The 23,273-nt window shown below is 42.7% G+C and overlaps 2 protein-coding genes across 3 annotated transcripts; both read right to left on the reverse strand.

Moving 5' to 3' along the window:
- Nucleotides 1-635: 635 nt before the first annotated feature.
- On the reverse strand, nucleotides 636-4,848 carry LOC308127720 (sodium/myo-inositol cotransporter-like). 2 transcript variants are annotated; one of them, XM_080492981.1, is made up of 6 exons: nucleotides 4,750-4,848; nucleotides 3,924-3,974; nucleotides 3,095-3,754; nucleotides 2,814-3,009; nucleotides 2,618-2,745; nucleotides 636-2,545 (listed from the first exon to the last, which is right to left on the reverse strand). In XM_080492981.1, the coding sequence occupies exons 3-6, from the start codon at nucleotides 3,732-3,734 to the stop codon at nucleotides 1,377-1,379; spliced, it is 2,133 nt and encodes a 710-aa protein (XP_080349107.1). In that variant the 5' UTR covers nucleotides 3,735-3,754; nucleotides 3,924-3,974; nucleotides 4,750-4,848; the 3' UTR covers nucleotides 636-1,376. The 2 variants fall into 2 exon arrangements, with proteins under 2 accessions (XP_080349107.1, XP_080349106.1); XM_080492980.1 differs by having other exon boundaries at nucleotides 3,861-3,974; nucleotides 4,750-4,845.
- A 1,393-nt stretch (nucleotides 4,849-6,241) lies between these two features.
- LOC308127614 (sodium/myo-inositol cotransporter-like) lies at nucleotides 6,242-9,104 on the reverse strand (the record flags this gene model as incomplete). The annotated part of the gene is made up of 4 exons (XM_080492749.1): nucleotides 6,242-7,365; nucleotides 7,437-7,564; nucleotides 8,188-8,383; nucleotides 8,465-9,104. 4 exons carry the CDS (start codon nucleotides 9,102-9,104, stop codon nucleotides 6,242-6,244), a joined length of 2,088 nt encoding a protein of 695 aa, XP_080348875.1.
- Between the last annotated feature and the right edge of the window lie 14,169 nt (nucleotides 9,105-23,273).

Consider the following 23,273-nt stretch of genomic DNA (forward strand, 5'->3'; position numbering starts at 1 on the left):
ACTCTGGCTTAGGTGAGTCACATAGTTTAATAGGAACTTTTAAATCCAGAGACGCAGGCGAAGAAAGCCGTTGCTATACAGAGAACTCTTTAAGACACCAACAGGTTTTTCCTGCTTCACACATCGAGACATGGCGTCTAACTTCTTCATTGTGAACCTTCAGTTTGTTTTATTCTAATAAAAGCAGACAGAGACGGATGAAGAAATCTCTGTGCGTTTCAAACGCAGCCCCTTTGATGTGCAGACAGTGGCGATAAATCATACAAGTTGAGGTGGATCTTGTCGTGTTGCAGTGATGCAATATGAGAAGTAGGGGAGTGGCAGCACTTTTCATACCAGTGAGAGGAAATATACACAATTGTAGCATGGTGCAGGTGATCAGAAAGCAGGAATATTGAGATATATATCAATTGGTTTGATCAGAAGACATGCTATTGATCCTATTGCTTCATTCTCTGACTAATAAAATACACCTATAACATTATTTTTAGAGCTTCTGTCGTCAATTATGAATAAAAAAAGGTTTTAAGTGGTATTAACCCAACAAGGTTCGGTTTTATAGTCTCTTCTGGTGTAACTGGCAGTTTGAAATATAGTTCCTGCTGATTATTCAAGAAACTGACAGGGAAATGGGACAATTCATGACTGCTTTATTCAATAAATTTAAAAACCCTATCTTGACAATGACCTTGAAGTAGTATAAAACACTGGAAACACAACACCAATATTTACACAGTTGTATTAAAATGAAAAGTAAAGTTCCATAAAAATTCACATTCAGTATGAACTTCTATTATATAAAAACATCCCCATACATATATATATATATATGTGTGTGTATGTTTTAAGTGCACAGACATAAAAACACCTCATTTTCAAGATGAAAATCTGAAGAATAAAAACAAACCCGCTACTTGTGCTTGTATATGCAATACTAATGATGCAATGTCTGATTTTACTGAGTAAATTAAGACACTTCATGGACAGTTAAGGACGTCATCAAAATAAATCTAAATTAGTGATCGCATTTTGCAATCAATCGTGTGCAAGTTGTGATTTATATCCAGTCACGTGACAATGGACCAGAACGTACACATTCTGACGATTCTAAAGGCCATAAAGCTGGTAATAACAAGCCAATATTGCACGAGTCTTGCACAGTAATTGTCATATGTGGCTCCCAGTGACTCCCTGAGGGCTGGCAAAGCAGAACCAGAGGGCCACATGATGGTCGACAAAGCACCCCACAGCAGAAACCAGAATATCTGATTACATTCAGTTTGTTTACATATCAAACAGCATCTTACAATATTCTTCCCAATATTTTACAAGACGCCCTGAAACGCAATGAAACTTTTGCGTTTTCACTTGAAAGTCTATATGGAAAAATAGACAAAAAGAAAAACGCCAACCGAGCAAATCATCACCAGTCCCACCGTCAGGATGACCCTGGTCCTCGGAGGTTCGTGCAGAAGCTCGTCCACGATCCTCTCCTGTTCCTCGGCTGTGAGGACCGGCGCCTTGGGGGATTTCTTCTGGATGCCGCAGAACCACCCCAAAGCCCTCATGCAGTGTCCGTCCTCCACTCCGTGTACACCCCCGAAACACTCCTCCTCCTCCTCCTCCTCCTCATCCCTCACTCCCTCCTCCACCATTTTGCCGCCAGAAATCAGTGCGAGTGAACTGATGGGATCCAGGTTGGATTGAGCTTTCTTGTCGTTAACTGTGACGACATTATAACCATGATCAGCGTCGGCGGGAGTTACTTTAACGCCGTTCCCATTCACGGACACGAGAGCTTCCGCAGGCTTGCCCTTCTCTTTGTTTTTGAGCTCCCGTCTCTTCCTCAAGCCCCACAGAGTCGTCGTTGTGATCTGCCGTTTGTCGGGCGGAGGCGTGCAGAGACTCACGACGACAGTCACCAAGCCCGACACCCAAAACAAGACAACCGCCACGTACATGAAGTGGACGTCCTTGATGAACGACGGCCGCTCGTCCGGCTTGTCGCAGTGCGGCTCGCGGTAAATGAACCCCAGACAAAGACGCAGCGCTCCGAGGGTGAACCCCACCACGCCACCCCAAAAGGCTCCCGTCTCATTGCAGCGAGGCCAAAGGACACTGAGCAAGAAAAGAGCCGCTATGGGGGGAGTCAGGTAATTTGCTACTTCCTGGGTGTAGTAAAACATTTGCCCCCCTTGCATCTCGATGATAACCGGAACCCAGGCGATGCTGATGACCACCATGACAATGACAAACAACCGGCCCACGATCATGGACTCTCTGGAGGACACCTGTTTCCGGAGCATGCTGTAGATATCCAGGGTGAATATGGTGCTGGCCGAGTTGAAGATGGAGTCCAAGTCGCTCATGAGGGCGGCGATCATGACCGCCATCATCAGCCCGCGGAGACCCACGGGCATCACCGCCATGACGAGCCGCGGGTAGGCCACGTTGCTGCAGCCGGCCGCCGACCCGCACACCTCCATGCAGTGCTCCGGACTGATGCACGCCAACTCGTCGGCGAAGAAGATCCTGGAGATCATCCCTGGAATCAGTTCAAGCACTCAGTTGACAGTCCAGAGTGAACACATGAAGAATTGACAATCGTTGACATTACCTGGGATCACAATGATAAACATGGGTAGAATCTTGAGGAAGCCGGCCATGATGGTCGAGCCTTTGGCGTGAGCAATATTCTTGGCCGCCAGAACCCGCTGCACGATGACTTGCTCGGTACACCAGTACCTGGAACCGGAACCGAGAGTCAATCTGTGGTCCTCGACAGAAAACACACAAACAAAACGTCAGCCTACCAAAGAGAAGAAGGAGTCTGGCCCAATAAGAACCCGGGCCAAGGCAGATCCGGATCCGTCGGACCTCGAAGGATCTTCAGAGCGTTTGGTGCTGGACTGAGGCGGCGCAGGCAGGATTCAGACAGCGTCAGATTGGGCGACGACAGCAGGATGGCGGTGACGTTCGGAGTAGCCTGCATGTACTTGGTCCACACTCCTTAAAAATGACAGAAAGATCGGGTTTAGGGTAGCTCAATTGGTATAGACGTATACTTCCTACGCGTAAAAGAGAAACTGAAGACCTTGGAGTCCTCCCACTTTGACGAGGCTGATGCCGGTTAGACACAAAGCTCCGGCGATCATGAGCAGAGCTTGGAGCGTGTCCGTGTAGATGACCGCAACCAGACCTCCGGTGATGGTCAGCAGAGCCGTCATGCTGATGAGGATGATGATGGAGAGATAGAGGTTCCACCCTAAAGACTCCTGGATGAACAACGCTCCGGAGTACAGATCCACCGACAACTTGGTGAAGATGTAAAGGACGAGCGTTAACGCGGCGAAGTACACCTTCAGTCGCCTCCCTCCGTATCGTTTGGACAGGTACTCTGGCATGGTGTACACTCCCGAATTGATGTAAACGGGGATGAAGATCCAGCCTAACAACTGCAGCAGTAGCAGAGCGTTGAGTTCCCACGCCGCCACGCTGAAGCCGCTGGCGGCGCCCGACCCGGCCAGCCCGATGAAGTGCTCGCTCCCGATGTTGCTGACGAAGAGCGACGCTCCGACGGCGGCCCAGTTCATGGAGCGGCCGGCCAGGAAGTAGCCGCTCACGGTGCTCCGATTGACTTTCCACATGGCCAGCACGCCCACCGCTATCACCAGGATGAAGTAGATCACCACGACGGTGATGTCCACGGCTTCCATCGTGGAGGCGGCGGCCATTTTTCACACGAGTTCACAAACTGACACGGACGGTTGAAGGTGACAAAGGATATACAGTTATCTGCACATTGTGATGGACGGGATCAAACAACTGTGCATCTCATGCCGAGCGAATAGTTAAAATACTTTAGTGACGGTTTCCTCCGCGGTTCACCTCGGCGTCGGGCAGCAATGCAGGTTGCGACTTACTTGGCATAGCACCAAACAAAGGAGTCACGGTGGGGAGGAATCTCCTCGGTCCTGCAGAATAAAGAAACAAAAACGCACAAAATGAACCTTGTGACGCCACGACTTCTACAACACATGTCTACTGTTTTGTCTGGAGCTCTGCAACCTCACTAGAGCTGTATTTCTGCGCCTCTGCCCCGCAGTGTGACGGCCTGCATGCAGCGGGGCCGTGTTTGTGTTTGTTTCCACATGTTTGTTGTTGAGCCGCGTCGGTGTTCAGGTCTCCTCGGGACAGTGCCACACCACAAGTGTCTTTGCGCGCAGCCCGGCTGTATTTGCTTTGATGGGGAACATTTGAGTTGTTGGGAACCAGCTTTGGAACCGCAGCATCGGCAAATCAAGTGAGCTCCTTTGAGTTTGAGGTAAAGTCAACAGTGAAATCAAAACGGGAAGGACTGGCTTTTTCTGTTTGCCGCTGCCAAATAGATGCTTCAAAGTGGGATTTGAAGACATCGATTCCAATATGACGAATTATTGCGACTTGCCTTTTCAAGGGTGTATTAGATTACATAACCCCTGTGGTGGCGTAACCTCTAGAAACACTCAATTTACACACCTGTCAATCCATCATTCAAACAGTTACACTTTGTGTCACTTGGGTATTTCAGATTAAAGGTTAAGAATCACAGTTTTAACTTAGATGCAACATTCCTGCTGATTTTAAATAGGGTAAGAGTGGATCTACACTTCATCAATAAATAGTAACAGAAAAATAAACAAAACATGACTGATCCTGAAGTTCTACTTTACAAACAATAGGAAGAATGCAGAATAAAGTCATGCTCACCAAAAAAAAAAAAAAAAAAAAGTCTTTCCTCCACTAACTTGTGTGTGCGAGTGCAGGGAAAAAGCTTTTCTGGTCCCGCTTGAGCCCCGCACTGCCACCCACCGCACGCTCCCTCAGGGGATTTAAAGGCGCGCTGAGACCCGCCCACCGCGTGACGTCACCGATACCTGCGGTGGCCCAGCCTCTCAAGTTTAATATTGAATTGAAGTATTTTTGTGATATTTACTATGTTGTACCGTGCACTGGCTAGATGAAATCATAATTCATCAGTATTCAAATAATGTCATTTTGTTGTTTCATCTATTTGCACAAAATAATAATGAACTAGAGGATGACAAGAAGATGAAAGAGAATTTTGCAGAATAAAGAAGCTCGTCAATAAACCTCTCTCTCTCTCTCTCTCTCTCTCTCTCTCTCTCTCTCTCTCTCTCTCTCTCTCTCTCTCTCTCTCTCTCTCTCTCTCTCTCTCTCTCTCTCTCTCTCTCTCTCTCTCTCTCTCTCTCTCTCTCTCTCTCTCTCTCTCTCTCTCTCTCTCTGCCCTGCAGGTACTGTAAGGAATATTTCAACAATGTTTGACATTTGAATTACTCTGAGAGAACAAATCTCTTACATGTATTTGCTTGAGGAAGAGTTCATGTGTGGACAGATTGAATCATTGGTGGAAAAAAAAAAGAACAAAATCTAAATCGATCAATATTGGCTCAAATTGACTAAACGTTCAATAAACAGTTGAAAATTTAAGGTACAAAGTCGAAATAGCAATAAAATACAGCTTTCACGTGTATGGCAGAACTATACAACTTTACCTGAGAGCTTTGTTGTCTTAATTTTGCAAGTTGCAAAATGGTAAAAACAGCTCTTTGGGTCATCAGTGTTGCAGATTCAAACTGTAGCGCCATAATTCAAGAATATCAGGAAATACAACATTTCCACTGTCGATGGTAAGAAAAAAAAGAAAGTCACATGTTGAGAATTGTCACATTATGTGGTATATTTACAAATCGTGATACAGAAAATATTCTTAAGGTGAGTGAAGGATCTTTAACCAACCGTAAATACTGAACATTGTTCAGTGTGGAACATAAGCCCGTACAATCAAAATACAGTTAAATCTGCGTTTTGCATGTGATCATCTCTGCAGTGTCGTATTACAAAAGTAACATATTTAACCGAGATCTAATATTAAGAGTGCGTATTCAGGTTACGCTTGTGCACTGCATGCATCAGGTTTAAGTGATCATTGTTACTGCATAAAGCCAGTTTACATGGAATTCTGGAACGGTCATGGTGGGAAATCAATCAAAAAAGCTTCACAAATTCTTGACTCAATCAACTGACTGATTTCTCTAAATTGCCAGTGTGGGTGAAGGCTTGTGGTTCTCTTTGTGTCTTTACCCTGCGATTGAACTGGCAACCCGCCAGAGCAGGTGACTATGGTTTAAAAAAAAAAAAAAATGTTTGACTCCTTTTTCGTCTGAAATCGACTCTGAAATCATAAAGAGAAATGCACGAATAGAGCGACCCCGACCGAGCAAATCACCGCCAGCCCTACGTCGAGGACGACCGCGATTTCCCGGGATTCGTACAGGAGCTCGTCGACAATGCGCTCCCGTTCCTGCTCGGTGACGACCGGCGCCGTGGCCGTCTTGTCGTGAAGGCCACAGAACCACTTCAAAGCCCGCACGCAACATCCGCGGTCCGCTTTCCCCCCCGCCCTGAAGCGTTCCTCCATCTCGCCGCCGTTCGCCACTGTAGGGTCGGGAATGAGAGCATAGGAACCATTTTGGACTGGACTGTGGGTTTCTGTGTCAGCAGTAAGATCACTGTCATTTGACCGAGGATTTTCAGGCTCAGTGGCGTTTTGCTGACACTTTTCATCCCCGACGCCGTTTCCATTTAAAGACTTTTTCCTATTGTTTACACCCCACAGAGTCGTATTTTGGATCTGTTCTTTGTCGGGTGGAGGCGTGCAGAGGCTCACAGCGACGGCCACCGAGCCCGACACCCAGAACAAGAGCGTCGCCATGTACATAAAATGGACGTCTCTGATGAAAGACGGCCGCTCGTCCGGCTGGTCGCAGCGCGGCTCGGGATAAACAAAAGCCAGAAGCAGACGCAGCGCTCCCAAAGTGAGGCCCACCATCCCGCCCCAGAAGGCTCCCGTCTCATTGCAGCGGTGCCAAAGGACCCCGAGCAAGAAGAGAGCCGCGATCGGAGGAGTCAGGTAGTCCGATACCTCTTGAATATAATAGAACATCTGGCCTCCCTGCATCTGGATGATAACCGGAACCCAGGCGATGCTGATGGCCACCATGAGCAGGACGAACAAGCGGCCCACGATCACCAGCTCTCTGGGGGACGCCTGCTTCCGGAGCATGCTGTAGACATCCAGCGTGAATATGGTGCTCGCCGAGTTGAAGATGGAGTCCAGTCCGCTGATCAGAGCAGCAATCATGACCGCCATCATCAGCCCGCGGAGACCCATGGGCATCACCGCCACGACGAGCCGTGGGAACGCCACGATGCTGCAGCCGCTAGCCGAACCACAAACCTCCACGCAGTGCTCCGGACTGATGCACGCCAAGTCGTCAGGAAAGAGGATCCTGGCGATCATCCCTGGAGTCACAATGGGACATAAGAATGAGGGTTTTAGGGAATTGAAACGGCGGAAACTATTACTGCTTTACCTGGGATGACAATGATAAACATGGGTAGAATCTTGAGGAAGCCGGCCATGAGGGTCGAGCCTTTGGCGTGAGCGATATTCTTGGCCGCCAGAACCCGCTGCACGATGACCTGATCTGCACACCAGTACCTGGAACACAGTGGCGACGTGACCGCTAACAAGTGACTGACCCGGACTCCTGATATGAGAATTCATTGGACAGAAGCTGAAGCTGAAATCGTATTCAGTGGCTTTGAGCACGGTTGTCGCGTAAACAAACACCCAAAAACAACAAAATGTTTAGGATTTTCACTGAAACCTTTAGCAGCTTCACTAGAAAATGGTCCAGAGTGGCCTGAACAAGCCTCAACTGTAAGTTTAATTCAATTCAAAAGTCTTAATCCTTTAGGTTCCACATGGGAGGAGCCTGAAAGCTGAAAGCTCCGCCTCCAATTCTACATTTTAGGGTCCTTTCATATTCAGATAGTCCTGAAGAGACTCTGGCCCGGACCAGACGGGAATGTGAACACGCCTTTATAAAACCTAGGAACCTCCAGTAAATTGGCACTCTGGTGTGGTGTGGGACGAACAGTACTTTAAGATACGATGGAGATATTCTAGATTTTGGAAAACACAAAGGAAAAGAAACCAATACGATCTTACCTGTTATTTTCTGTTTGTACCGAATAAATCCACAATCATTTTACTTTGTTTCCCACCAGCGCTGGACAGGATCACACGCCTAAAAAAATCAAAAAAAAAGAAAAGCTCACCAAACTGAGGCAGGAGTCTGGCCCAGTATGAAACCGGGCCAAGGCAGGTCTGGGTCCCGTGGGCCTCGAAGGATCCTCAGGGAATCCGGCTTTGGGTGGAGGTGGCGGAGGCAGGATTCAGACAGCGTCAGATTGGGCGACGACAGCAGGATGGCGGTGACGTTCGGAGTCGCCTGCATGTACTTGGTCCTCACGCCTGAAAAGACGAAGGTTTAACCTCGGGGGAAAACGACCGAATTCGTTAATCAAAGCACCAACAAGTAAACGATAAAAGGACCTTGGAGTCCTCCCACTTGTACGAGGCTGATGCCGGCGAGACACAAAGCTCCGGCGACCATGAGCAGGGCTTGGACGGCGTCCGTGTAGATGACCGCAACCAGACCTCCGGTGACGGTCAGCAGAGCGGTGATGCTGATGAGGAGGATGATGGAGAGATAGAGGTTCCACCCTAAAGACTCCTGGATGAACAACGCTCCGGTGTAGAGACTCACTGACAACTTGGTGAAGACGTAGAGGACGAGCGTCAACGTGGTGAAGTACACCTTCAGTCGCCTCCCGCCGTATCGTTTGGACAGGTACTCTGGCATGGTGTACACTCCCGCCTGGAGGTAAACGGGAATAAACAACCACCCCAACAGCTGGAGGAGTAGCAGAGCGTTGAATTCCCACGCGGCCACGGCGAAGCCGCTGGCGGCGCCCGACCCGGCCAGCCCGATGAAGTGCTCGCTCCCGATGTTGCTGACGAAGAGCGACGCCCCGACGGCGGCCCAGTTCATGGAGCGGCCGGCCAGGAAGTAGCCGCTCACCGTGCTCCGATTGGCTTTCCACATGGCCAGGAAGCCGACGGCCAAGACGACAACGATGTATACCGCGACGACGACGACGTCCGCCGCCTCCATGGCGCCGCCGGCAGCCATGCTCTGGCGGGAGTTGGACAAAACTGAAGACAGTCGTGAGCCGGAGCGGGAAAATTTGACTTTTTTTCTTGAAAATCTGAGCAAAAAAAGGAACGTCAAAATCAAAGGTTGAATATTTGGACACAAAAAGAAGACTTTAATTGGCTTCCATGGTTTTCCATAAAAGCCGGTGAGACATCGACGTGCGACACAGTGAAAACAAACCTTCTCCGTGCAATAGTTACCTTACTTTAATTCTAGAAGCCTTCGCACTTAAGAAAAAGCAGAGTTCGTCAGCACTTAACCCGTTCCACTAATTGTCCTCGACAAGAGACCTTTTATAAACACCTGTCGCACAAATACAAGCAAAAGAATTGAAAATAACTTGATCCACAGAACGACAAAGTTTTTCAGACCTCACCGGACGTTTTTTCCTCAAAGTGGTTCTCCGGAGGCGGGGGAGTTTGTAGGCAGCCTGGTTTGGACCCCAGACTGTCAATAACTGCAGGAGCCGCAGCCTATTTATAGAAGCTGGAGCCTCCACCCACAGCGGCGGTGGCAGTGACACCTGGGTGGTGAGAAGGAAGTTGCTGATGTGCTGCTGTGCACCGAGGCGTTTATTAATAGGCGAGACTGAACACACTGAATTTACACATTAAAATGAATTCTGACGGTGCGATCAAGCGTCGCCCGATTATATCGAAACCAATCATCTGCAGATGTTTGGGTGTTGCTATGTCGAGTTTAACCGGGAATAAAAAGAAAAAGTGTCCTTGTAGATTTGCACACAAGTACAAAATCGCGGTTCCCCTCTGTTAACCATCAACCAACCAAAGGAGCGAGTCAGGAGAACGTGGACACCGCCTGGCTGGCTGCTGATGGATGCACTTGTTTGTTTCATCAAAATAAATGGAATCAAGCATCAACTATTTACGTCATTCATTTGGCTCAGCGGATCAGATCATCATATTTCCATACGTAGTCATGAGGAATGAGGTGGTCACGATGACACACACACACACACACACACTAGAAACGGGTGAAAACGAAAAGCTGAGGAATGGATGAACCAGAGCATGACGGCCAAAAAAAGCTGCTTCCTGCACGGTGATTCGGCACTTTTCGTATGAGACACCACAAACACTATAAAATGAGCTCGCGGACACGCCAGTTTTCAGTCTCTGCTGTTTCTTCAACACACTTTGGTTTACGTTTGCATTCGACAAGCGTCTTTATCTGACCAGTGTGACAATTCAAGAGGTTCAGTGTATTATTAAGCATTTGAAATAAAACTGAAATGGGTAAGAAATCAAAAAGGCTGAAATTCCCAACAAATCCTCCCAGTAACTGAAAAACATCCTATTCAGATCATTTACATACAGTATATATATATATACATATTTCCACTCAGATCACACCCGTTTGGAGGGCAGTTAAAACTAAATTAAATTACATTCACCAAAACATGAGAACCGGCCAAAAACATAACCTTTGCCCGGCGTTTGTTGACAAAGGTCAAAATTCAAGACAACGCCAGGAAGACGCCCCAAAGGATGAGCGACTATGTGACTGCCTCAGACAGCAGAAACCTGGTGAGGAAGAGCAGTAACAATTTTTAAAAAGAAATTAAACTTTTTTTTTTTTAACTTTTTTTTAACTTTTTAAAAAAAGAATTAAATTATTTCCTTTACTTTTTCAAAAAAAATTTTTTTTTAAATTAATTGTATTAAATTGAATTCAAATAAATTGAATTCAAATAAATTGAATTATTGTATTAAATTGTATTAATTAAATTAAAAAATAATCCTTAATCAATTATTAATAATCCATAATCAATTATTAATAATCAATAATCCATAATCAATTATTAAAAATCCATAATCAATCATTAATAATCAATAATAGATAATCCATAATCAATTATTAATAATCCATAATCAATCATTAATAATCAATTATTAATAATCAATAATCCATAATCAATTATTAATAATCAATAATCAATAATCAATTAATAATCCATAATCAATAATCGCTTATTAAATATCCATAATCAATCATTAATAATCAATAATCCATAATCAATTGTTTAAATTAAATTAAATTAGATTGTATTAAATTAAATTAAATAAAATTGTAATAAATTGAATGAAATGAAATTGAATTATTGTATTAAATTAAATTAAATTAAAAAATAATCAATCCATTATTAATAATCAATAATCCATAATCAATTATTAATAATCCACAATCAATAATCAATTATTAATAATCAATAATCCATAATCAATATTATTGTTTAAATTAAATTAAATTAAATTGTATTGTATTAAATTAAATGTATTAAATGTATTAAATTAAATTAAATTAAATTAAATTAAATTAAATTGAATTATTGTATTAAATTAATTTAAATTAATTTAAATTAAAAATAATCCATTATTAATAATCAATAATCCATAATCAATTATTAATAATCCATAATCCATAATCAATAATATTGTTTAAATAAAATAAAATAAAATAAAATAAAATGTATTAACCCTTGTGTGGTGTTCGTATTTTTGTTACTCAGCCAGTGTTCATGGGTCTGCTGGACCCGCTGCATTTTGCAGTATGTAAATCAACAGATAAAGTAATTTTACCTTAAAATACTAAACAGATGATTACTTTATCCCAATTATAAGCAATATAAACAACAAATCTAGTTATTACTTGCCCTTTATCTTTATTAGAGCACTTTTATAAGAAAAAATGCTACTCGTTTTGGTTTTGATGAAATGCAAAAATAAAGAAAATCAGTTGTAATCAGGAAAAAAATATGTTTATAACCAACAAATGTGTAAATGAAGAAAGATGTATCATTGCTACTGATGTTGAGTTTGACTCAGGAAAGGTGGAGGCGGGGGGGGGGGGGGGCACTGGAGGGGGGAGACTAGAGGGAGAGTCACACAACTGAAGGAGAAGGACGGGGAAGCTCCATGGGGGGGACAAAGAGGCAGGGGCGCTACAGGTAGGAGAACCAGGGACCGGGAATCCAGAGGTTGGGGTTGAGGAGATGCTAAGTAGTACGTTCTGTTGCTCCAGTGGGTTTGTTCAGGTGAGGCACCAGCAATCTCCTCCTGAATACTCCTCCTGGTGGCTGTAGAGGTAGAGTTCTTGGAAGATGTTTTCTCTGGATTTGAGGCCTGGCCAGACCTTCCCCAGTTCCTTGAGAACGAGGCATTTGGAGTTTCAAGGAGGAAGTGGCGTCATGGGCAGCCCAGAACTTTATACCCTACTGTCTAAAAGGGCAGCGAGATTGGTTCCCAGAAGACAAGAGGGTGAAATGTGCAGGAATGTGGGAGCAGACGGGTAGTAGTGCTTGAAATTTATAACACGCACACACCCCCACCCGCACACCCACCCACCCACACCCACACCCACACCCACACCCACACCCACACCCACACCCACACCCACACACACACACACACACACACACACACACACACACACGATGAGAAAAGGGTACATAGAACCTTCAATTTCCACACTTTTCTTAGCCCTGGGTCCAGTGGACCCGGACACCCTGTATGTAATATAAATGTGTAGGGGGGGTGTACAGTATGTGGACATTAAAAATTTGTTCTGGTATATGATCTTCACAGAAAATGAGCCAAGGCCAATAGGTCTCAGTTTACAGAATTAATTAACAGTATGTTTTTTTCTTTTGAAAAAAATTTAAACGGGTCCCACAGACCCGAACACCATACAAGGGTTAAATTAAATTAAATTAGATTAAATTGTATTGTATTAAATTCAATTAAATGTATTGTATTAAATTAAATTAAATGTATTAAATTAAATTAAATTAAATTGTAATAAATTTAATTAAATGAAATTGTAATAAATTTAATTAATTAAATTGAATTATTGTATTAAATTGTATTAAATTAATTTAAATTAAATAAAAAAATAATCAATAATCCATTATTAATCAATAATCCATAATCAATTATTAATAATCCATAATCCATCATTAATAATCAATAATCCATAATCAATCATTAATAATCAATAATAGATAATCCATAATCAATTATTAATAATCCATAATCAATTATTTATAATCCATAATCCATAATCAATTATTAATAATAAATAATCCATAATCAACAATCCATAATCAATTGTTTAAATTAAATTAAATTGTATTAAATTAAATTGTAATAAATTGAATTAAAATAAATTGAATTATATTAAATGGAATTAAATTGAATTATTGTATTAAATTGAATTATTGTATTAAAATAAATTGTATTAAATTAAATTATATTAAATTAAATAAAAAAATAATCAATAATCCATTAATAATCAATAATCCATAATCAATAATATTGTTTGAATTAAATTGTATTGTATTAAATTAAATGTATTAAATTGAATTAAATTCAATTGAATTATTGTATTAAATTGAATTAAATTAAAAAATAATCAATAATCCATTATTAATAATAATCAATCATCCATAATCAATAATCCATAATCAATCATCAATTATTAATAATCCATAATCAATTGTTTAAATTAAATTATTGTATTGAATTAAATTAAATGCATTAAATTAAATCGTGGCATCAGCGGCTTCTCAACTTTAATATCTGGGTGCAAAAAACTAGAAAGAAGTGGAAAAATAGTCAACATGACATTGAGTCAGTGTGGATCGTTGTGAACTGCGGCTGCGAGACAAAGTTTTACTTTAGTGGGAGTACAAGGGGATATGTTGAGGCTCGTCAAGGATCAAATCCATGTCCTTAAATAGCCTCCTGACAGGATCCGACTCACCAATCCCAGATTTGAACTCATCCCAACGTCATCCAAACGGACACTTTTCAATTCAGCGCCAACTTGCAGAAACTTGCAGAAATCTGCAATTTGATAGGGTTGTGTCTCGCATACCATCAACGTGATGACTCGCGGCGGTTGATTGGAAACGGTGCGGCGCAGAGGCCGAGAGAATCAGGTGACACTTTGAAAAGCTTTTCGTCCAAGATGGCAGGCCGGTAAAAAGATGGACGGACTCGGCTTCTGATGTCAGAACTGGAATGAGCTGCAAAATACCAGTAAAGCCAAGATGTGTGGCTGTAAAGACTCGTCAGGACATTTGAATACAAATTATATATATATATATATGCTAAAATCAGTTTGTTCAATCTATTCAATTCATTTTATTTGACTGTAGTTGTAGTTTGAAAACAAACATCCAAAAGATGTGATTCTTTATTATGAGGAAACGAAATGTTTAAATGTTGATTTAAAAGCACTGATATAGTGGGAGAGGGGTAGTTTTAGTTTCAGCGATCGATTATTTTATCAATTCAGATAGATAATTAGGATAGAATCAGGGTGGGGCTGGGTAAGCAAGTTGATTGTCCCTATTTCTTTCCAAACAGCAAAATAAACAGTTATTATTATTATTGATGATTGATTATCCTCAAAGCCCACCTGTTCAAACTTGATTATCATTAACCTCTTCATTTCATTATTTATTGTTACTTTATTTTTCTTTATTTTTCTTTCAACTATGTGAAGCGACTTTGCGCTTACAAAAAGCGCCAGACAAGTTTGATTGATTTGGATTATTGTTATGATTGCTGTGCTGATTATAAATATTATTGGCTTAGTTTTTTTCCCCCATTCTCAATATTAGTAATACTAGTATTTTGTTTCATCGTCTTTTTTAATTTATTAAAAAAACAAATTGCAATAGCCAGTTCCAATTTTTTTTTTTTTTTACAGTGCAACGCCCCATTTCAGCCTGTAGATGGCGGCATTCCTCCACTTAAACTCTCGTCTGAATCTCTATGTGCTCTTGTTTAAATCAATTAAAAACACCTCATTTTCAAAATGAAAATCTGAAGAATAAAAACAAACCCGCTACTTGTGCTTGTATATGCAATACTAATGATGTAATGTCAGATTTTTTCTTAGTGAATTAAGACATTTCATGGACAGTTAAGGACGTCATCAAAATAAATCTAAATTAATGATTGCATTTTGCAATCAATCTGACGATGAAATGAAATGAAATAACTTTTTAAACCACAAAAGAAAATTTTTTTTTTTTAAAATTTTTTTAAACTTTTTTATTCAATGATGAATGATGAATAATCAATAATCAACTATTTTTTTTACTTGCATTTTTTTTTACTTTTTTAAATTAAAAAAAAAATATATATATCTTTTTTACTTTTTTTTAATTTTTAAAAACAATTTTAATTTTTTTTAAGCTTTTTAAACTTTTTTTTTAAATTAAATTAAATTAAAAGGCTGTGAAACACCAAAATATGCAGTTATTATTATTGTTATTGATTGATTATCCTCAAAGCCCACCTCATCTTTTTGGGGTTTTTACAGTGCAACGCCCTGTTTCAGCCTGTAGATGGCGGCATTCCTCCACTTCAACTCTAGTCTGAATCTCGATGTGCTCTTGTTTAAATCCTCTGAGGTTTGTTTTAATTCATTTATTTTCTGTCTGGTTTTTTTGGTCCCTTTTTTTTTTTTTTTTATGTATTTTTCTAACGAAATAGCTTTCCATCTCGGTATGCGTTTGAAATTGAGGTGAAATGAAAACTACGACCTGATTCAGAGCAGAATTGTTGAAATCTTGTCGTTTTTTTTGCCACTTGAGTTCAGATCCAAAACCTCTCTTCTAAAAGACTTTCATACAAAAAAAAAAAAAAAAAAAGAGAGAAGAGGCTCTTTTCTTTGCCCATCAATTATTAACAAGACTTTTTCTTTTTTTTTTCTTTTTTTGTAGTAGTAGATACCGACTTGAAATTTATAAATAAAAAAAAAACCACCACACTGTCAATCACAGACACACAAACGGGAATCCCAGCAAGGGGGGAAACCAAAACCTCAGTCCACTGAAATTTACTGGTGATATTGTGATTTTATTTTATTTTTTTAAAGATAATTAAAGGCGACATAAATCACGTGACGGGTTATAGAAGAGGGCGATCAGGATGAGGTCAACGCACCATGTCACCTTAAAAGGTGGCTGAAGAGAGTCCGCTGTGGCGAAGAGGAGGAGGGCATCAGAAGAGGAAGAGGAAGCTATTCTTCCCCCCCAACACAAATGGAGCCCTCGCCGTTGCCGGCGACGGCAGATGGCAGAAGGAATGAAAGGCAGATGGAAAAAATCTCTTCCAACATGTTCATCATCGTCAAGACGTGTTCATGTGTGTGTGTGTGTGTGTGTGTGTGTGTGTGTGTGTGTGTGTGTGTGTGATTCCCCCAGGGTTAATGAAAAATACGAGTGAATTAAAAAAAACAATGCTTAATTGCCACCGTGATGGTAAAGAGAGTAGTGTAGATAAACGTTTGAAGGATATTTACTGCGGCAGGCGTCAGGAACCTTGTTTACCTGCATCTTAAAGCTCGTTGTACCTACGGCTCGGCACGATCTCCTCTTGTACCCTCGCGCAACTCGACACGTCCCTATAGATTCCGCTCCGGGACAGAAAACGTTGGACGAGATTAGCGACTTTGGGCGAGGATTTTCCGGCACATTTTGTACAAAAAAAAAAAAAATAAAAAAAAAACAATGAACGCAACTGAAATGTTTAAATGAGACATAAAATAAGATGAGAGAGTGGAAACTAAATATGCAACTCACTTTTTTTTTTTTTCCCCCACGGGGGAACAAAAAAGAAAAAAAAAAAAATCAAAAAGGGGATAAAAAGAAAAAAAAGAACAAATTTTAAAAAGAAAAAAAAAAAAGGGAAAAATTCACAATACTGTTTTAAAACATGGAGATCACTCCGAATTACGAATAAACGGGAGAATGTAAGTCACTTTTTTAAGTTGTGCACAGACTAAAGTCGGAGAATTTGAGGTGGAAATTGGAACAAAAATCTCCAGAATGAACGGGAGCGTACAGTCATGAGTAGACGGGCACATACGTTTCTATGGTGAAGCTTCGAAATGAGTGTGAGAGAGAGAGAGAGAGAGAGAGAGAGAGAGAGAGAGAGAGGGAGAGAGAGAGCAGGCGGCTGAGAAACCTGAGAAACACACATGACACTGCGACCTCTGCAAACAGCCCTGCCAGCGTGAAGCAGACAGTCCGGCCCAGCGGACTGGCGGAGAGAGAGATAGATGGAAGAAAAAAAGAAAAAAAAAAGAAGGAAGTAATGGGACAATCTACTCTGGTCCCACTTCCTGTTTCAGTGTATTTCTACTGCGTTTATACAGCGCGCACACATTGTTAGACACGGATGGAACTAAACCGTCGGCTGAGGGTGCAGGAGGCAGAGGAGCACCGGAGGCGCCGGGAGGAAGAGTTTGACACTAATAAGCGTCAGTCAGAGCGTCTGCAGATTTGATCCCGTCACTGAGCCACTGGAAGCGCAAACAGCCGGTTTTAGGAAAGAAAAGTTGCAAATTCAGCATCAAACTTTTTCCGTTTCTGCCACCTGAAGCTTTGCCGGGGGCGGCTCGATGTTCTCCTGCTTTAAACTAATTGTTTATGTAACTCAGTGGAATGTTTGGGGCGGCTTCACCCCGTCTTCTAAGCTGCTCTAGGTTTAGACTAGGGATGTCCCCATCACACTTTTTTGCCGCCCCCCCCCCCCCTCGATACCGATCCCATTTTTCAGAATTGAGTATCGGCCGATACCGATACTTTCCCAATCCGATACTCACATTGCTATTGCAAATATACTCACGGAGAAATTATTGTAATACTCACTTATTGAATCAAAATTCTTCTCTTTCTCTTTAGCTGTTGTAAACTGAGGGTACATCCACACAACGAAAAAAAATGATCTTTTGTTCTCCCTGGCCTTCTCCCAAAAAACCGTCCACACCTCACTATGAACACAGCTCAACACGAGGCTTCAGGGCATGTAGTACACATGCCAGGCCTTTTAGGGGCGCTGTGACTCACCAAACACAATAAAAAAAGCAGAAGAAGACAGACCACATAGAAATTTAGAAGTAGACTTCTGCACGTAAACACATAAACCACTATATATAACTCTAGTTATATAGGTCTATGGCCCCGCTCCGCCTGCTTCTAGCTTCTACAGCTCGTCCGGAGCTTGTAGTCCCTGATTGTTGTGGTTATTAGGTGACGTTGCGGACCGCGTTTTTTTTTTTTTTTTTTTAGATCGGCTGGATTTGCCGATCCCCGATCACTCACAAATCACTAATATCGGCGCCGATCCGATATCTACCGATCGGATCATCCCTAGCCTAGACCTTAAAGATGTCGCCGTTACCAGAGCGCGTGGCAGATATTAAATTTACTCGACCACAGAGGTGTCACAAAGTGCGTCCTGACAAAGAATTCAAGTTGTTAGTTTTAGTCCAAATGCCCCGACAGGCTGCGTCTCCATTTTTTGGTCTTTGGCGACATCTACAGGCCGCTACGGGTAAGGGGAAGCAGTAATTGCAGGCGTGGCCTTTAGGGGCGCCGTGAGTCATCAAATACACCAAAAATGCGTTGACATATAGAAGTGGACTCCTGCTTACCGACTTCTATAGAACTCTGACTTATTTAGTTCTATACTCAAACGGCTAGTATCAGTACGTTCTGCAGCGCCCCCTGGAGAATGTCGTCCGCCACTGCTGTGGTTGTTAGGCGGCATTGCGGATGGTGGGGGGGTAATAACATCATTTTTTTTGGACTCCTCAAAGCAGAGCCAGCGGTTTAGAACTTCCCTACTCGAGCAAATAAAAGTTTTGACGCACTGGTCTTTTTGTTTTTTCATTTGTGTGTTGCTTCTTAAATCGTCCCTCGGCTATCAGGACTGTGAAAACTCCTGCTCTCCCAGAATCCACCTGGGATCAAATGAAAAGTGTCCGATCCAGTTTTAGTTGCTGACGTACATCCCGGATATGTCATCAATACGTATCTGAAGGGAATTCCCCTGAGTGTTTCCCGTATTTCCCGTCGACAAGATCCTAGAGATCACGATCTTGATCCGCGCTGGAAAAACGATCAGCGTTTTAGATTATTCTCGTGGCTTTGAGACTCTTTGACAAAGTCTGATCAAACGTTGATATTTTTAACTTGAGCTGCCGCGACGCCATCTTCGATTTCCCAGAAACCCTTGCGGCACAGTTTGGGTGGCTACAAATTCCGGGATTAGAGGACATCGAGCGGTGATGGTCCTGTTGTCGTGGTTTTTGGTGAATTCTCTGTGCAGAAGTGAGATCTGTAATGGGAAGTAGATTTTAAAGAGATTTTTTTTAGTTTAAAGAGAAAGAAAGAGGAACAGGTTGGACTCTATAATTTAGTTCCACCCCCCCCCCCCCCCCTTTTTTTTTTCACTTTCCTTTTTCCTCTTTTCTGACTTGGTTATTCTAAATAAGGGCGTCGTATTGTCTGGGGGGGGGGGGGGGGGGGGGGGGCATCTGACACACACACACACACAGACAGGCACTGCTGACACAAAACTCTTGCTCAGCGTTTTCTCGGCGAGAGAAACTTGACAGATGAATGAGGAGGTATAAACCCAGTCCTCTTCCTCCCGCTTTCTCTTGTTTTTTCTTTGAAGTAACAACTGATGCAGTAAAACCAGGACTCTTATGTAACGCGTGTGTGTGTGTGTGTGTGTGTGTGTGTGTGTGTGTGTGTGTGTGTGTGTGTGTGTACACACACTTGGACACAATTGTCTCAGAGGACATTGTAATCTAATTAAAACCCTAAAAGCAATTGAATTAAGAAGAAAAACAACTATTTGGCATCAGGCTGTACATTCGTAGATAAATCAGATATTGTAATATTTTTTTCATTTTTTTTTTTATATCGGGGCCAGGCCGAGCGCGTTTTGGAACGAGCCTTGACCCAGAAGAAAAGACGCACTCATTAACTCGTTTGACCACGAACACAACTCTAGGACGTTGCGCCGGATACTCGGATCAGACGAGGTGAATCGAAACGTGTGAGCTCTTCCCCCCCCCCCCCCCCCCCCCCCCGGGGGGGCGTCTCCGCTCGGGATCCTTTAATAAACGTGCAAATTGAGAATCTCATTAATATTCCGAATGGATAACATTTCGACACAGCGGGTCTCATCTGCTCCTCCTCTGCCTGCTGGAGACAAATTTAATAGTTTTAAAAAAAATATATAAATTTTTTTTTTTTTAATGACCCTGTAGCTCAAATATTTGGAAGATAAAGTCTCCCAGGAGAGAAATTAAAAGAGGATGGAAATAATAGATTTTCTTTTCTAATTTTTAAATCAACTGCCGGGATATCGGGGGGGGGGGGGGGTAATTAAACATTTTCGAAAACACAGAAAAGCAATGTTGTGATTGAAACTATACCGTGGAATTTAAATCGAAAGAGAATACCGACGGCAAAACGTCAACAAAAACCTGGACCTCCGGCCTCCTACTTCCTGTCTCATCTGTGTGTCGCTAATCCAGTAAATCTCTCGGTTGGGTTCTCACCAAGGTTTAAATCAAGGTAGAACGTTTTCTTTTGTTTATATATGAAGTACTCATATAGAAGAAGCGATTGCACGACCCGGAAGTGACGCTACATGAACCGGAAGTGACGCTATACGGACCGGAAGTGACTCGGGGAAAACCCGGAAGTGACTCGGGGGAAACCCGGAAGTATGCATGAGCAACATGTCTGGTGCAAATATTTGTAGTCGCTGGTGTTTGGATCCGTCTCCAGCTCTTCTTTGTTGTGTACAATGGACTTCTTTATTTCAGTTTGTTTTCACATAGTAAAAATTAAGTGTGCAAATAAAACGTCATGCCCCGTCGTGGAGTTTCTTGGGGGAAATGAGCCGCTGGGAGAGATATCTCAAGACACTGTGTGCATACAATCATTCCAAGCATCCGAGTGATGAAGAGCTGCTCCGCCCTGACCTCGGTCAACCTCGCTGCACATAGCTGGATTTAAAAAAAAAAAAAAAAAAAAAACCCAAAGAGAAACTAGTTACTATTCATAAAGGGGATCGATTCTTCCACAGCTTTAAGCGGCATTGAGCCTCCCGCCGGTGATATTGACCTCACTGTAAACAGAGAGGCTTTAATGTGGAACTTTTTCATGTCGATACGTCACTTAGAGGCGGATGGAGTTACTGTAAACACAGGGGGGTTTAAACAAATCGAAGCAACGTGGAAAAGTACACATTTTATCCACCACATATTTAAAACAACAACAACAAAAAATAAATAAACTGGAGTAATCACGAGGTGTCGGAGGAGATAATGGAAAGATCCGGAGACGTGTCGTGACAGGATCTGATCGTTAAGAGATTAAATGTTCAAATGTGGGATGGAACTTTTCAACACTACGGGGTCTCCTTTGATGAAAACGTGCCGTTTCCTCATACAATTTAGTGTTGAAATGATAAAGATCTTTCCTGGGAATGCTGTCGTGGCTTCAAAATCAATTCTTTGAGTGTTTTCATGTGAGGACCTTCAGCCACACACACTAAGGGCACGTTCACATTTCCCCGTTGGACCTGGACCAGAGTCTCTTCAGGAGCTTCTGGGAAAGACCATTTGGCTTTGGCGGTTTTGAACACTCCCCTGAACTCTAGAACCGGCTTCAACAAGCCATCTCTGGCTGAACGGTCTTTCCAGCAGGCGGAGTGAGAGGTCACCAAGGTGGTCAAAAAAACTCCTTGGTGCTAAGGCCCCAGGAGTGGACGAGATACACCCAGAGCTGCTGGAGCTCGGGTACAGTTCCATCTGACTGGCAGACCAGGGTGGTGGTCCCCCCTTTTTAAAAAAGGGGGACCGGAGAATGTGAGCCAATTTTCGGGGCGAATTATCGAGGGGACATGGGATTTTGCGGACTTGGAGAAGGCTTATGACTTGCTTGGTGGTTTGGTGAGATTTGACTCGCGGGCCGTCGGCCTGACCTCACACAGTAGAAATGGGATTTTACGAGAGTGAGAGGAAACACACAAAAATCTAAATACGGTTCAAATCAAGCAAAAAATAAATAAATAAATAAATAAATACAAAATCTCTCTGACATTAATCATTCCAACAAATACATGAAGGAGAAGGTGCTTGAAATGCAGCTGCGGGCGGTATCGCGCCGCGGCGGCGGCGGCGTTGGATGAGCCGACCTGGGCGAGGACGGCGGGGAGCTGGAGCGTCGCGGGCGAAGGGAGAAGCGCGATGGCGGCAGGAAGGAGGTCGGCGTATCTCACACCCCGAGGCACAGGTCGACTTTCACTCCGGTGTGGGGAGGCCCTCAACAACAAATATATATATATATATATATCTATATACTGTATATCTATGCCAGCTCTAAGATCGATTACTTGCAGTTGAAAGACCAAAAGAATTAGCCGCAGGATTTGTAATAATATCAAGTTATTTGTCTTTAGAGAAGCAGCTCATCTCCCCGTTTAAACTCTTTTTTTTTTTTTTTTTTTTTTACTTCTTCTCTGCAGATCCTCCGCTTTCGTAGGCGGCGACGACTTCAAGCTGAGCTATTAAAAAGTGATATCGCCGAGCTGCTATCTAATGTCTCCGAGGTTAATTTAATGGCAGGGGGACCGACTCCAAATTGCTCGCTGCTCTTTAGGTTTGTCAGAGGGGGAAAATGAAGAACATTCAATTCACATTTTTAGGATCTAATTCAGACCTTGAGCATCTTCCCCCCCCGCCCGCCCGCCCGCCTCAATCTGTTTAGCCAACATTATTGAATCTTTGTGGGTTGAGCAGTGTGAGACTGCAGCTCCAAAATATGATTATTGATTTGCTGAAAGAAGAACGCGGAGTCTTCCCTCTCACGCAACGAGTGTGCGGCATCAACCGCGGGAACGCCGGTCGATCTCTGGCGTCTTGCGAGCTTCACCTCGTCAAATTCGGAGCTTTTCCAGGACTTTACGTCGATTCATTCAAACGCGGCCGCTGCAAAAAACACGAGAAGATGTGAAACCGGCCAGTGTTAAGTTTATTTAAATACAGCGTGTTTCTAAACCACATTACAACCATCTTGCCTTTTTTTTTTACATTGAGAGAGGCCCCCTAGTGGTGAAAATTATAGTTCTTTTAAGCAGCTCGTGAACAGAGAGCACTTAATAGGACTCGATTAAGATACTCGTGAACAAATACAAGCAGGAGCGTCATTAGTCCCTTTTAGAAAACGAAGCGCCCTGGCGCCCTCTATTGGCCAGCCGTCACTGCGCGAAGACGTGTCGATTTCCAGCGTGTTGGGGT

Source organism: Lipophrys pholis (assembly GCF_963383615.2).
Source record: "Lipophrys pholis genome assembly, chromosome: 23".
NCBI classification, from domain to species: Eukaryota; Metazoa; Chordata; class Actinopteri; order Blenniiformes; family Blenniidae; genus Lipophrys; species Lipophrys pholis.